Source organism: Herpailurus yagouaroundi, unplaced genomic scaffold, assembly GCF_014898765.1.
Source record: "Herpailurus yagouaroundi ecotype Mexico unplaced genomic scaffold, PumYag 210, whole genome shotgun sequence".
Classification (NCBI taxonomy): domain Eukaryota; kingdom Metazoa; phylum Chordata; class Mammalia; order Carnivora; family Felidae; genus Herpailurus; species Herpailurus yagouaroundi.
The window spans coordinates 15,128,884-15,143,530 of record NW_024412441.1 but is presented as its reverse complement, the minus strand read 5'-3'; the positions used below and the strand labels follow the sequence as shown (position 1 = coordinate 15,143,530).

Here is a 14,647-nt window from a genome sequence, read left to right as displayed (position 1 = left end):
CTCAGTAAGTATTTTTGAACATATTCCTCCCCTGAGCATTCATTTAGCCATTTACACTTGCTCGGATGCTTCCTCTGGAATATTGATTGAGTCCGTTTGTCCCTCCTCATCTCCAGAGCCACATCCGGTTATTTGGAGTCCACAGTGTCCCCTCACCGTTCCAACAGAGTCTCTGAGAGTCCCTTTCCCCTTTAGTGTAGCCACGTGACTTGACATGCAAGAAGGGAGACTGGGTGCTGGTCCCAGATCTGCAAAGACAAGGTACATGGCCTTAAGCACTGTCATTCTCTGTGCTTCCTTGGCGGAGTGATGGCAAGCGTGGACAAGGAGAGCTTCGAGAATTCCTTATACTCTGATGGGCTGTGGTTCTCTAACCTTAACTCGTCGCAAGTGACGAGGCAGGTGTGGGGCAAGTGAAACCATGTTAACAACTGCTTAAATTCAATCAGAGGGACGTTTCCCCGGAGTTAGTGATTTAACTATATTTCTCAGCAACACAGGGCTTTTCTAGCTGAGCAGCTAACCATTCCTTAGCCCTAGGAAACGATTCTCTTCTGATAGTCCTTTTATGAATGCATGACCCCCCCCCCCATAATTGGGAGGATCCAGGAGTGCCCAGAAAGGGCCTTAATCGCTCTGAGATTGCATTACGTTCCTGATTAAGTCACTTAATAAATGACCACATCAAGTAGCCTGAAGGAAGGCATTTCCGGAGAGGACCTAAATCACTTTTAATTTTCAGGGCCGTGTGTTTTCCTTTTGCAGCCTGGAGCTGCTGTGCCCTGCCTGCCATCTGAGAAACATTTCTTTAAGGTGTCAAAAAGGATGTGTCATGCATTTGGAATGAGGGCTAAATTAAAAGGCCACACAACACATAGTTGGGGAACTAGTGAGATATTCCGGGCTGTTTCCAGGATAAACTACCCATTTGGCAGTCTTTTCTTGAGCAGAAACAATGCATAGTGGGACGCTTGCCTGACATTTACACCCCACAGGCACATACATGCACGCACAGACACACATGCACAAGCACTCACACATGCAGTCGTGAAGGGACGTGTAGGGTCCCCTGAATTGGACATACCGATTAGCCACGTGGATTTTGTTGCTACAGAAAGTGGGAGGATTGGTGACAGGTAACTTAGTACCTCTAGTTGTACTGAGAACGGCCCTGGGACTCTTATCTCTTTGCCTTTTGAGAGAGAGGCCCGAGCTCTGTGACGGGCTCCCATAACATGTTCTATTTCTTCACTTGGAGGTGAGAGGAAACGTCAAGTGATTTCATCCAAGTGTCTCCATTTTAAGTTGAGGAAACCAGTGCCCAGAGAAGGCCGGTTACTTGCCCAAAGACACACAGCTCGAGAAAGCCAGAGCCAGTCCATGTCCTGGTGTCATGTGCTAGGTCAGGGCCACCGTCACCCCTTCCCCTCTGTCCCCAATTCTCCTCTCCCTCATGCTGATGTTATCCCACCTCAGATAAGCCACAGGGCAGGTAATTGAGAGCAGACCGCCTTGGCTACTGAGTTTACCCCAGGGACAAAACAAGCACTTGCTGCCAGCTGAGAAGTCCCAGCTGCTTCCAGCATGTTCTGAAGCTGCGGGCTCTGGAGAAGCCTTGCTTCTCCTTCATGCCATTAAGAGACCATTTCCAGGACCTGCCGGGAACCATCGGATATTTTGCAGTTCGCATTTCTGCTCTTTATCTAGCCTTGAGGGGTTTTTGCATTTCATTAAAAAATGTCACCGTTTTTTCCAATTTAGTGCTCACTGGGTGGGATAGTCCAAGGCCAGCCCTTCCAAGACAAATGAAGGTGAAAGGGCCAAACCTAGCTCAGCCACCGGCCCAGGAATGAGCAAACTTCCGGGAAGAGAGAAAACCACCAAACTCTGCTGGGTTCTTTCCCAGACTCAGTAACATGTTCTGTCAACCCTTTCCTGGCCCTGTGGAGCTAAGGGGCCATCTGGGATAAATGGACCGGAAGTTGGCCTTCAGAAAGCCTGGCCCGGGAGAAGGCAAGGCGATTTTCCAGAAAACAAGACCCAAACAAAACAGTTTCTGGGCACCCGCTGCCACCGGGCGTTGGGCCGGAAGCTTTCTCATTGGGTATTTTAGTGAAACCTTTTTCAGATCCGAGGGCTCCTGGCCTGGGATTTACATCAGGCTGAGCTCTGGAATGTGGTGATCACTCATTCTTCCCTTGAAGATCCATCACTCTCTCTCTGCGATACCTTCCAAGCCTTGCCCACGGAGAAACTGAGGCTCAGGGAGGCTGCTGGGCAGCGGAGCTCCAGAGCGCTGAGAAGTGATTCCCCTGCTCCCACGGTGCGGGATTTAGCAAACAAAAAGACAAAATGCCCAGTTAAATTTGAATTTCAGATAAATAATAAATACTTTTTGGTGTGAAGACGTCCCATGCAACATTTGGGATATACCAAAAAAAAAAAAAAAAAGATTCATTGTTTCCTGGAAATTCATATTTAACTGGGTGATCTGTCCTCATTGTCTTTTATCCTAATCTATAGGGCTTTGGGTAAATTCTTCGTTTCCCTAAAGGTGCCTGCTACAGGGGGAAAAATGTCTGCAAGTTACTGATTTAAGGTCAGCCCGTTTGTTTGATTATTTTCCAGGAAAACCCAGGAGGAAAGTGATTTTCCCACCTCCCCACGGATCCACTGATGAGAGTCGAGAGTGAAGGTCATCTGGGGCGCCTGGGGGGCTCAGTGGGTTAAGCGTCCGACTTCAGCTCAGGTCACGATCTTGTGGTCTGTGAGTTCAAGCCCCACGTCTGGCTCCGTGCTGACAGCTCGGAGCCTGGAGCCTGTTTTGGATTCTGTGTCTCCCTCTCTCTCTGCCCCTCCCCCACTCATGCTCTGCCTCTCTCTCCTTGTCAAAAATAAATAAACATTAAAAAAAAATTAAAAAAAAAAAAAAAGACTGAAGTTCACCTATGTCAGGTCTTTGCTCCAATGTTACTTTCTCAAAGAGATGGTCCCGGATCACTTATTAAAAACGGCATACTCCTGGGGCTCCTGGATGGCTCTGTAGGTTGAGTCCAACTTCGGCTGAGGTCATGATCTCACGGTTCGAGCCCCACGTTGGGATCTGTGCTGATGGCTCAGAGCCTGGAGACTGCTTCAGATTCTGTCTCTCTCTCTCTCTCTCTCCCCTGCTCGAGCTCTGTCTCTCAAAAATTAATAAATGTGAAAAAAAATTTAAAAAGGAAAGGCACACCTCCCATCCCTGGGGATCTTCTCTGTTTTATTTTTCTCCATATTCTCTGCTTTATTTACTTGTTTCTTTTATGGCCTCTGCCAGACGACTACCAGAATGTAAGCTCCGAGATGGGGGGGTTCGTATTTGTTTTGCTCACCTCTATAACCTCAGCGTCTAGAAAAGTGCCTGGCACTTGGTCGACTCTCACTAGCTTTTGTTGAATCAATGGTAAGGGTGGGTTCAGGGTGGGTTCCGGGAGTTTTGACCTTGAATCCTACCACTCCTGCCATCCTGCTGGGTTCGGCAGCTGCTGGTGTCGGGCAGGAGAGCGAGTGGACAGACTCCCAGGAGGGGGAGAATAGCGTGACTAGCGTGCAGAGGGGGCTTTCTTTGCGACGATGAGAACTTAGTCGACCACAGTTGCTTTCTCCTAATGGCGATGCCTTCTGCTGAGAGTATCGAGGCAAAGGGGTCCTAGAAAGAGATGTTGAACTGGGTTAATCCGGTGTGGCAGAGCACCTCCCTCCTCTCTGCTGCTCACCACTCACTGAGGGTCCGTGGGGAAAAGGCCCTTCCCAACTCTTGCTTTCGAGTCTGCTGGCCTGGCAGCCTCACAGGGGGAGGGCTGATCCCTGCCCCCAGGCTCCTTGTCTGGATCCCCACCTACCCCATGAGACCTCACTGGACACTGAACCTCTATGAGAGATCATTTCCCAGACAAATTCACGGTCACGTGGGGTGACTGGGTCAGGGGAAAAAGCCCGCCCCATTACTGGAGACATATCAAAGCCCCAGTCCAAGGGGCCAAATGTCTTCTTTTTAGAAAAAAGAATGCCAAACACCTCTGTTGAGTCTTCGGCTTTGTAAAAAACAATAAAATAGATTCTGAAGGAGGTAAGAAAGGAAAACAAAAGTATATATAACTGGGGAGCACAAGGGACCTTGGAGTTCCTCTGATCAGCCCCATTTCCTGATGAAGAATCAAAGGCTGGGAGGCTGGGCTGGGCCAAGTTCATTTAGAGACTTGGGGAGATTTGGTGGGGGGTGGGCCTGAGCTGGGCAGGTTCTCTTTCCCGTATCTTGCCACCTGCACACATCTAGAAGTTAATGTTTTTAGACGACTCTGCAGATGGGTCTCAAGGAGTCAGGTCTATCGTTTGGGGGGTTCAACTGCCCATGGGGGGCTTAGGAGCCGCAAAACAGGGAATCTCTAGTGTTTCTGGAGAAGGTTTCTCAGACAGGAATGAAAGCAGAGCCTTGTCACAAAGGTAGCTGTGGGCTGGGGGATTTACTTGCTCTTTTGCCACGACCTTGGACAGAGCTAGTAAATGGATCGAGACCCTTGACTCTCAGAGCCTCCGTCCCTTACCTTGGCGGGTGTGAGGCCTTAGGTGAGTTCCCAGCATGTGTGAGGGAGCATGGGGCTGGGAGCTGGCATCTCACCCTATCACACTGGGGGAGAGGTCACAGAGGGCCACCCGGAAGGACATCTACAGATGGGACATCCACATCCGCAGGGGCGGAGACAGGACTTGCCCAGGTTTCTATAGCTAGAGATTCCCACCTCCCTCTCCTCGCCTCCCCTCCTGGGCTCAACGAACCCAAAGCATCTCCTTTTTACTGAGTTCTACCACTGGCCATAGTGCTGAGCATGTTGCCTAGCTATCAGTTCATGTACAATTCCAGCAGCAATATGAGATTGATACCATTTCTTTTCAGGTAATAAATGAGGCAACAGAGACTCAGAGAGATCGAGTCTCTTGCCCAGAGTCACACAGCTAGGAAGCAACAGAGGAAGAGTGAAAAACCTTTACACGTTCAGCTTCTGTGGGAAGGGCTTCACCGCGGGGGCAGGCCAGAGAATGCCACTGGTGTTTTTTTCCTCAGCTGCTTAAGGACCCAGCTGGGCCTTTGTACAAGCATTCCCAAATTCTAGCGTCATTGGCTTACCATGAAAACAGATGCCCCCTCAGATTTGCAGCCAGGGGTCCTGATTTATTTTGTTAATGATTATATTTATCAGTAGCTGTATTAACATGTTCTCTGAGTGTCCAGATTGCAAAGTTTATAAAGAATTATTTTCTTAATTGAAACATGTCAGGAGATTACAGGTGCGAGTCGGTTAATTATCTTTACTTTCCAAATGAAAATTGACCTTAATTGTGAAATTTTGATCGACATATTTTATGCATTACGTGAAACCCCCATCTTTGACATGAAGAGCTAGGGAGGCAGGTCTGCGGTTACATAATTGTTTTTAATGTAAGTGAATCAGTTAATTAATACTTGCAAAAAACCCAAGGTTTTTCAGGAAACTTACAATTACCATCAATTTAAGCGTACAGCTACATTAATATGGTGACAAGTCCAATAATAAAACTTAAGTGATTGCAGGCAAGTGCTGAGCAGATGTGTGAATAAGCATGCAGACCGTGGGCTGAGTGTCAGACCAGATTGGAAAAGTGAAGCGGTCAGAGACCTCCACTCCTGGGTCCCAGCCTCCAGTGCCGAGTCTTACTCCCCAACCTCAGCCCCCCAGCACTTAACCTCCAGCTGCAGCCCAGTCCCCAGCCTCCAGCCTCCAGCTCAGGCTTCAGCCCCAGTCTCTTTTGCATGATTGTCTCCCAGGACCCTGAAATAGGCCACAGACAGATCTATTCTCTTTATGTTCCTCGATATACAGCATGCACATTTGGCGGTGAGCTTCTCATTTTATTTATTTCCTAGTTATCTAAGAGAGTTGTTTCTCAGCACCAAGAAAGTGGGCACCTCTCACACGGGTTAGAGTTCAAAATGGTCAGAGGGATCCAAGGAGCCCCCTGGAGCAGAGAAGACCACTGGGCCCTCCCCCTCCTCCTTTTTTTTCTTTTTTTTAAATTTATTTATTTACCAGACAGAGAGGGAGAGAGAGGATCCCAAGCAGGCTCTGCACTGTCTGTGCAAAGCCTGATGCGTGGCTTGATCCCATGAACCGTGAGATCATGACCTGAGTGGAAATCAAGAGTCAGACACTCAACTGACTGAGCCACCCGGGTGCCCCCCCTCCCCCTCCTTCTTGACCTTGCTGCCACTTGCCCTAGATTCTCCATTAATATATCACCTGCCAGGTGCAGACAGGAGAATGACACTTGCTGACGCAGCTGGGATGCCTTTGACTCTGCTGTTTTCCAGTCAGCTGCATAGGGTTATGCAAGCTCACTTACCCTTCCTGGGCCTTAGTTTTTCTATCTGTCCAACGGGAAATTGAGGCAATTTTAAAACACTCCTGTCATTGAGAAGCGAGGGTCTATGTGCCTTTGCCTTGAATCTGGGCCAACCTTAGTGACTCACTTGTGACCAGTAGAATGCAGTAGAAAGTGACCTTGCATGACCTTGGAGACTAGATCAGAAAAGTCCACACCATTTCCTTAGTTCTTCTGGGACACTCACGTTTGGAGCCCTGGGCCACCGTGTAAGAAGTCTAACTACCCTGAGGCTGCCATGTCGTGAAGAAGCCCAGGTCACATGGAGAGGGCACGTGGGGGGTGTTCTAACCAACAGCCTCAGTGGAATCTTAGCTGGCAGCCAGCACCAGCCACCAGATGATTTTAGCCTCTGGCTGAGGCCCCAGGCATCATGTGGCTGAGTCAGGAGTACATTATTTTCATTTCCTAATTTGCAGACTTGTTGGGATGAGCAAATGAAATAATATACAAAAAAAAAAAAAAAAAAAAAAAAGGCCTCTGAAAGGCTGTATAAAGGGAGCTATTGGGGCACCTGGGTGACTCAGTTGGTTAAGTGCCGATTTCAGCTCAGGTCGTGATCTCATGGTTCATGAGTTCGAGCCCTGCGTCGGGCTCTCTGTGGTCAGCACAGAGTCTGCTTTGGATCCTCTCTCTCCCATTCCCTCTGCCCTTCTATGCTCCTCCCTCTTGCTCTCAAAAATAAATAAACATTTAAAAGAAAAATAAAAAAAAAGAGAGCTATTATTTTTGTGGATATTTTTATTATGGTGTTCAGTCCTACACTAGATTATACAGAGACAATATAAAAATGGAGAAAATAAGGTCTCTTCTCTCAAAGGGTCTATTCAAATGGGCAGAGAGAAGACCAAGAAATAGATAAGAACAATAAATAATATAGAACAGGGCTAAATAGTAAGATGTAAGGTACAGATTAGATGGTCTAGGTGTTTATAGGAGGCAGGACAGTGGTGGGGGGGCAAGAAGCAGAAGGGCCAAGAAAGGCTTCTTGGAGGATGGGGACCTCCCTTGAAGGATGAGGAAGGTTTGGGTTGCTGGAGAGGAGGGAGGATACATTAGGCGTGGGGGCGCCAACTGAGCAAATGCACTGACAAGGTAGCCTTATAAAGGTGATAGAGAGACTGGGGGCAGAGGGAACCTACCCGGTAAGGGTGGATGGGGTCAGACAGGTCTACCTCACGGGGGCCCAAATGCCCGCCAGCAGTCAGGTTAGATTTCTGTGTTTGCTGACTCCCTATGTGTAGGAAGATTTCATGGTCCCTCTCGGTCACCTTTTCTGCTACCATCATTGACTTTCTTGGCTCACAATGACCCTCTCTCTGTAGGAACTTCTTGTCCTACCCCTTCCTGGCATCCTTGTGTCTGCTCCTGCCCCTGGCCTGTGGGCAAAAGCTGATTGGTCCAGGATGTACACCTGACCGAGTGGGGATCTCTGACTTTTATTTCTAGAGGTTCCGAAGCTTTGAACCACTGAAGATGAGAGTTGGCACCAAGTGCTGTGGACAGAAGGGTCACCGACCCTGCTCAGGCCGCCAGCTGCCCTGCTTCCTCCCTGCCTGGGGGTGCAGCTCTCCACTGGATTCTGAGAGCCTTCTAGAGATCTTCCAGTAAAGGCTAAGCCCTCTCCTTACTCCTGTATTTATTTGTTTACTTCTTTATTTAGCCCGCCACTGTTTGTGTCTGGTACCAGTGACCACAGGAGACGTAACTCACACCAGCCACGGTTGAAGTGTGGGTAGTGACGAGGAGGCCAGGGCCTCCCCTGCATCTTGCCTTCGCCCCCCCCCCCACCCCCCACTGTGTGACTTTGGGCGGATCACCTTCTCTAAATCTCAGTTTCCTTATCAAAACGATGAAAAGAAGACCAAATGCATGGGTTGATTGCGAGGATTTTAGGAGATCATCTGTGTCTGGCATACATTATGTTCTGGAGAAAAACAAAGGCTGTTAGCTGCTGTGATTATTACAATTCAGGCTTAAGGAGTTGGAAGCCGGCTGCCTGCAACCATGAGAGTTCCTACCGACCAGGCTCCTCGCAGCACAGAGAAAACAAACACAGATGACAAGGGGGTTTCTGCTGATCTTTAAGTGGCCTTTTGACATTCAGTGGAAGGCACTTGACCCCTAGCAGCAAATTGATTTCTGGAACACGGCCCCAGCCTCCGTGTTTAGTTCACTTTTATCCAGCCCTTTACATCACAAAGGGGAGTGATTAGGGGCTCTGTCGGTTAAGCCTCCAACTCTTGATTTCGGCTCAGGACGTGATCTCAGGGGTCGTGAGATCGAGCCCTGCGTCAGGCTCTGCAACAACAGCACAGAGCCTGCTTGGGATTCTCTCTCTCCCTCTCTCTCTCTCTGCCCCTCTTTCACGTGCTCTCTCTCTGTCTCTCCTCTCTCAAAATAAGTAAATACACTTTAAAAGAAATTTTAAAAAAGGTGGGGGGAGTGATTACATCACAAAGGGGCTGGTTCACTCCGTTGATTGGAGCCCAATCTGAGAGATCAAAGGTGAGACCGACCTTTGAGCCTACAAGCCAGAGAAGTGTTTTTCCAGGCCACAGGCTCCAGTCTCACTTTAGCCAACCAGCGTGTGCGCTGGGTCATCCTGTGGCCTGGGAAAGAGTGCCGATGGCTCCAGGCAACCCTTCCCCACCGCTGGAAACAGTTCAGAGTGTCTGGCCCCAGCTGAGCGTGGAACCGGGGCTGTTAGCTGACTTGGGTGTCGGGGACTGGGGTATCTGGGAAGTGAGACTGGGAAAGAGGGTGAGAGAGTTCTGCCTCTTGTAATAAAATAGAACTCCAAGATAAAGAAATAAACATTTTTAAAAAATGAGCAAAAATAAAACTCCAGACGGATTCACCTCTCCAGGTGGGAGGAGCAGTTGGGAGCACGAGGCCCTGGTCTGTCTGCGTGAGTCATCCCTGGGCTCTCCCAACCTGATCCCCACTCTTCCTGCCTTGTTGGGCCCAGGAGCAGGGGCTGCTGTTTGAACGACCCAGCCCAGTGGGGGCACAAACCCTTTCTCTGAACTGCCCTTAGTGGTGACACCTGGAATTTCTCAAAAGGATTCTGTAAATCTTAAGGAAGGACAAAAGGGAAATAAGCCCAGAAAATAAAAGAAACCTGGTTGGCTTGGAGAGGAAAGGGGCCAAGGGTCCTGCGTCATTCCCAGGGGGATCCCAAGGAGAGATTTATTTCTTCATCCTCATCCCAAGGGTCAGGAAACCTCTGCAGGCCCCTTGCTGGCTTTCTTTAGCACCAGATCCCCATCTCCACCCGCAAGGGCGCTCTCACATGTCTTTGCTCCCCCCAGCTCTGGCCAGAGCTCCTCAGGCTCCCTTTATCGGCCAGACCTGAGGCCCCCAGGGGGACCCTCGTTCCTCAGAGAAGGACCCATCTTGCCCAAACAGGACACAGCTCTGGCCCCGTGCTGGCCCACTGTTGCAGGACCCTGTACACAACTGCTACCCACCCACGTGTCTGGAGGAGTGTTTTGTCAAGAAGTCTTTTACGTATGTGTTTTTTTTCACAGGTGAGAAAACGAAAACTCAAACGAGGTCAGATCACATGCCCAAGGGTCACCGATGGATGCCAAGGTCAGGATTCAACTCACGTCCCCTGATGCCAAGCCACCTTCTCTTTACATTATACACACAGCCTGCTGCTTTATTGTTGCATGCCTTCCCCCACCCCCACCCCCCCCATCCAGCTCCCAGAATTCACTGCCGCATGACCAAAGTCACTGGAGCTGCTTCGATTTACAGATGGAGGAAATGTTTACAGAAAGTCAGGGGACGCTCGGTAAGTCTTGGTTGAATTACACTGACAGAAAGAGTTGTTGATAATCGTAGTGATAATAATGAAACTAAATGATCCATTTTAAAGGGGGGGGGGAAACGTTTGCTGAAAGGAGATAAACAGAGCAGTGACTTAAAATCCAATGACTTGGCAGGGCCAGGGTAATTTCCCCCTGGGATTACCTCTCATGGGCTTTGGTAGGGGAACCTACCCGTTCACAAGAGTTTGGGGGGGACCACATAATAATTAACATTAAACGTTTTTCTTCGAGGCTTCTGCCACTGAATAACTAGAAACAGGAAAGGTTTAGTGTGAGAAGCCAGGGAAACGTGGCCATAGGAATAACGTTCATCTTTAATTGATTTAAATGACAGCCTCAAATACAATGCGATTAAAAAAAAAATACAACAAACATGTGGTGGAGTTTAGAGCATCTGGGTCTGTTTAAATTGCTCTTGTTTTTCAAGATCAAGGGTATTATTGATAAAAACAAAAATCTTTGTAATCACTAAATTTAATCCAACTAACGATGATGAGAAGACCGTTGTAAACATGAAACATGACTTGGGAACCGAATCGTACATAGTTTCCTTGTTGGAAAAGGCATGTTTTCGGTCACTCGCTTTGGAGAAAGCAGCAGAATCAGGCATCGCATGTGGACTCATCAGCTGCCAGAGAGAGTCCCCCGACCAGCCAGCACTTTGGAAGGACCAGCTGGTCAATCACAGCCAAACTGAAGAGCCGCAGGGAGCGCCTTTCTTTGGTCTCAACTCCAGAAGGGAGGGAATAAGGGTGCGTTGGGTGAGGAAGCGATTGAAAATTGGTAGAAGAGGGACGCTTGGGTGGCTCAGCCGGTTAGGCAGCTGACTTTGGCTCAGGTCATGATCTCACGGTTTGTGGCTTCAAGCCCCGCATCGGGCTCTATGCTGACAGTTCATATCCTGGAGCCCACTTCGGATTCTGTGTTCCCTCCCTCTCTGCCACTCCCCTACTCATGCTCTGTCTCTCTCTGCCTCTCATAAATAAATAAATGTTTAAAAAAATTAAAAGAAAAAAGGAAATTGGTAGAAGAAAAACTGTCTCCTAGGGAGAAATGATGTCCAGGAACAAAATAGAATGAACCTGTGTCCTTGACTTTAGCAATTCAAGTGTTAGGTCTAGTTTTAAACTTTTATGGCTTCTTGATTCCTTGGGGTGTATACCACATCAAGATTTCAATTTAATTAACAAATATATTTATTGGGTATGTGGTCCAGGGTACCACGGGGGTCAGACAATGGCCCCTTTTCTCATTTGTAAAAATGGGGGGTACACTCGCATGGGAACAGGCACTGCTCTGGAACCATCTGAGTGTCTTTCCTGTCTACTCTGGGCATCAGTGTGGTGACAAAAACTGTTGGCCATTGCTATTCTTGCATCGCACACATGCATTTTTGCCCGAGTTCAGGTTTCAGCCCTTGATAAAACATGAAAGGATACTTGGGACTTTATAAGGACAACAAAGGATTGAGACACCAGAACTCACACAAAGGAATAAACTAATATGCAGTTTCTTAAACTTCTAACCCAAGCACATTAGCAGCAACAGTCAATGGCACATCATGGGCGTGCACGATGGCAGCCATGCTCTGATGGTTAATACCACTTCCTCCAAGCTTGGAATTGCTATAACTCTCAGGGAGGGGGTTCCAGGCAGCAATCTGTCCTGGTTTTGTGTCACCCTCCAATCTGCTTCTGTGTCACCAGCTGGTGTCCACGTCAAACTTCACCTTCCTTGAATCTGAGGTAATACATCATTTCCAAACTTGCACACCTCTGTTGCTAACACCGATATCTCTAATGTTCAAGTTCAGTCTTTTAGACAATATTATGATGTGTGTTTCTATTACATGAGCTATCTTCCTTGCCGCTATGAGTATCCACGAAGTACTCACTGTTGAAGGTAGTATGGCTCTCTGGATACACAAAACGGTTTAAAAACATTTCCTAGCACATGGGGCTCCTGGGTGGCTCAGTCAGTTAAGCGTCTGGCTTCAGCTCAGGTCATGATCTCGCAGTCCGTGAGTTCAAGCCCCGTGTCAGGCTCTGTGCTGACAGCTCGGAGCCTGGAGCCTGCTTCGGATTCTGTGTCTCCCTCTCTCTCTGCCCCTCCCCTGCTCACGCTCCGTCTCTCTCTGTCTTTCAAAAATGAATAAATGTTTAAAAAAATTAAAAAAAATGTTTCCTAGTACAGACCTCTGTGTACCTCTCTTAAAATATTGTCTTCCTGGGAGTAGGGAAAAACATCCAGCAACTCATTACAAAAATGGGAAAAGAATATTTACAGAAATTCCCCGAATAGAAGGTAAATTACAAATGTTCAAATCTTATGAAAAGGTGTTCAATCTCTCCAATTATGAATACGGCAAATGAAAACAACGGCAGTTTTTACATTTTCCTATCAGAGTAGGAAAGACGACAGATACTGCTAAACCCCCGTTTGGCAAGGGTGTGGGGACAATGGAAACTTCCAGGCTGGGGACAGAAGAGTAAACTGGCATGTTTTTAGAGAGCAATTTGGCATTATCCATAAAACTTAGAATGTCCCTACCCTTTCAACCAGAAGTTCCACATATAAGGAATTTATCCTATGGCAATACTCACACAACTGTGGAAGAAATAGATATATCCATTACACGATTCCCAGTAGCATACCGTTGGAGCCCCCTAACTGTCCATCAATAGGGAATTAGTTAAATAAACTAGGGTGGTCCAGTAATCTACACAATGGAACATGGTGTGATTATTACAAGATGAGGTGGATCTATGTGTACTCATCTGGGAAAAGCTCCACAATATGCTCAATTAAAAAAAAATGTCCATTAGTGTGTATATTTTGATCCTTTTTTTTTTTTCGAGAGGTGTTTCTGTGTGTGTTGACTGTTGTGGAAAAAACATGTAGTGTTCATCTTTGAGGAGGGAGGGTTTATGGCACACTTTTCTTCTTGTCTTATTTGAATCCTTTTTTTTTTCTTTTTTAGTTCATTTATTTTTGAGAGAGAGCGTGAGCAGAGGAGGAGTAGAGAGAGAGAGGGAGACAGAGGATCTAAAGCAGGCTCTGAGCTGACAGCAGCAAGCCTGATGTGGGGCTCGAACTCCTGAATCCAGAGATCATGACCTGAGCCCAAGTGAGATGCTCAACCAACTGAGCCACCCCTTGAGTCCTTAAGCAAACAAACAAACAAACAAACAAGGAACTGTTTATAAAAGTGGAAAATCCACGAATAATTTTTAACACTTTCTTGTGAGTAGGCTCCACACACAGAGTGGAACCCAATGCAGGGCTTGAACTCACCACCCTGAGATCAAGAGTTGGATGCTTCACCGACTGAGCCGCCCAGGCACCCGAGAAAACCCACAAATAATTTTTAAAGGAAAGCTTACGGGGGCTGCAATGAGATGAATTTAGAGAATGTGACATCTTGGTGGGAAACTGGCTCCCGGCCTATGACATGCATACTCCGTCCTGCTCAGGAGCTGTTCTTTGGGTCTCATCCTCTCTTCCCCCCCACCCTGCTCCAAACCCACATGGTGGAGGACGAAGTCTGTAGGTACGCGCTTGCTGCCCCCCCCGGAGTTCAGGTGCTTGACCTTCACTATACAGGTGCCTCCTTGCACCTTCCCTCCTTCCTCTGTCCTGGCTCCTTGCAACTCGTCTGCTCATATCTTCCTCAAACGACTGCCCTTCCCCCTCCCCTCCTTCCCACCCCTCCAGCAGGGGCTCCTGGAAGGGTGAAGACACCCCTTCTCATTGAGATGCTGTCCCTTCCCCGAGGCTGTCCACGCGGTCCCGTGGCTCCCCCTCCTTTCGTTTTCCTTTCCTCCCTTCTTCCGGGTCAGGTCTCTTCAGCCACACAGCATTCCCATTTTCTTCCTCAGTTTTATGTCCCTGCAAGGGACTCCTTCCTCCAGATTCCTAAATCTACTCTGTCCTAAATCCCGGACCCACCTTTCTCGTTGTCGGGTGGATCTCCCCTCTGCCCTGTCGTCTGCTGGTTGAAATCACGCATTCCACACGCCAAATGTCTCATCAGCTCTTCCCACTCCCCAGTGCAGGGGAGGCGAATGCTTTCCTCCACCCTCCTGGAGTCCCTGGTGGGTCTGAAAATTGAACTGACAGCGACAGATTAACAGGGGGAGAGGCACACAAATGTTCTTAAAGTTTTCCATGTGCACCGGAGCCTTTATAGGAGAATGAGGAAGCAGCCAGAGCGGGAAGATTTCACGCCTTGTAGACAAAGAAACAACACACTTGTGAAGAATCCACGAGGCAGAGGGGTTTGCTGGGGGCGGTGAAGTTACTAGGAAGATAAGGGTTGGTTTAACCCGATTTGTCCGAACAGATTTCTTGGG

General features: G+C 48.1%; 1 protein-coding gene across 3 annotated transcripts in view; it reads left to right on the top strand.

The window, feature by feature from the left end:
* The window catches only part of SIX3 (SIX homeobox 3), a 101,173-nt gene extending 90,701 nt beyond the window's left edge, over positions 1 to 10,472 (top strand). For 2 of the 3 annotated variants that reach the window (XM_040453858.1, XM_040453857.1), the window contains exon 4: positions 9,990 to 10,472. In XM_040453858.1, coding sequence (XP_040309792.1) covers positions 9,990 to 10,079 — 90 coding nt within the window. In that variant the 3' untranslated portion in view covers positions 10,080 to 10,472. Of the gene's footprint in view, positions 1 to 2,628; positions 2,774 to 9,989 lie in introns of those variants that run through there. The other variant, XM_040453860.1, reaches the window with a different exon arrangement.
* Positions 10,473 to 14,647: the final 4,175 nt, after the last annotated feature.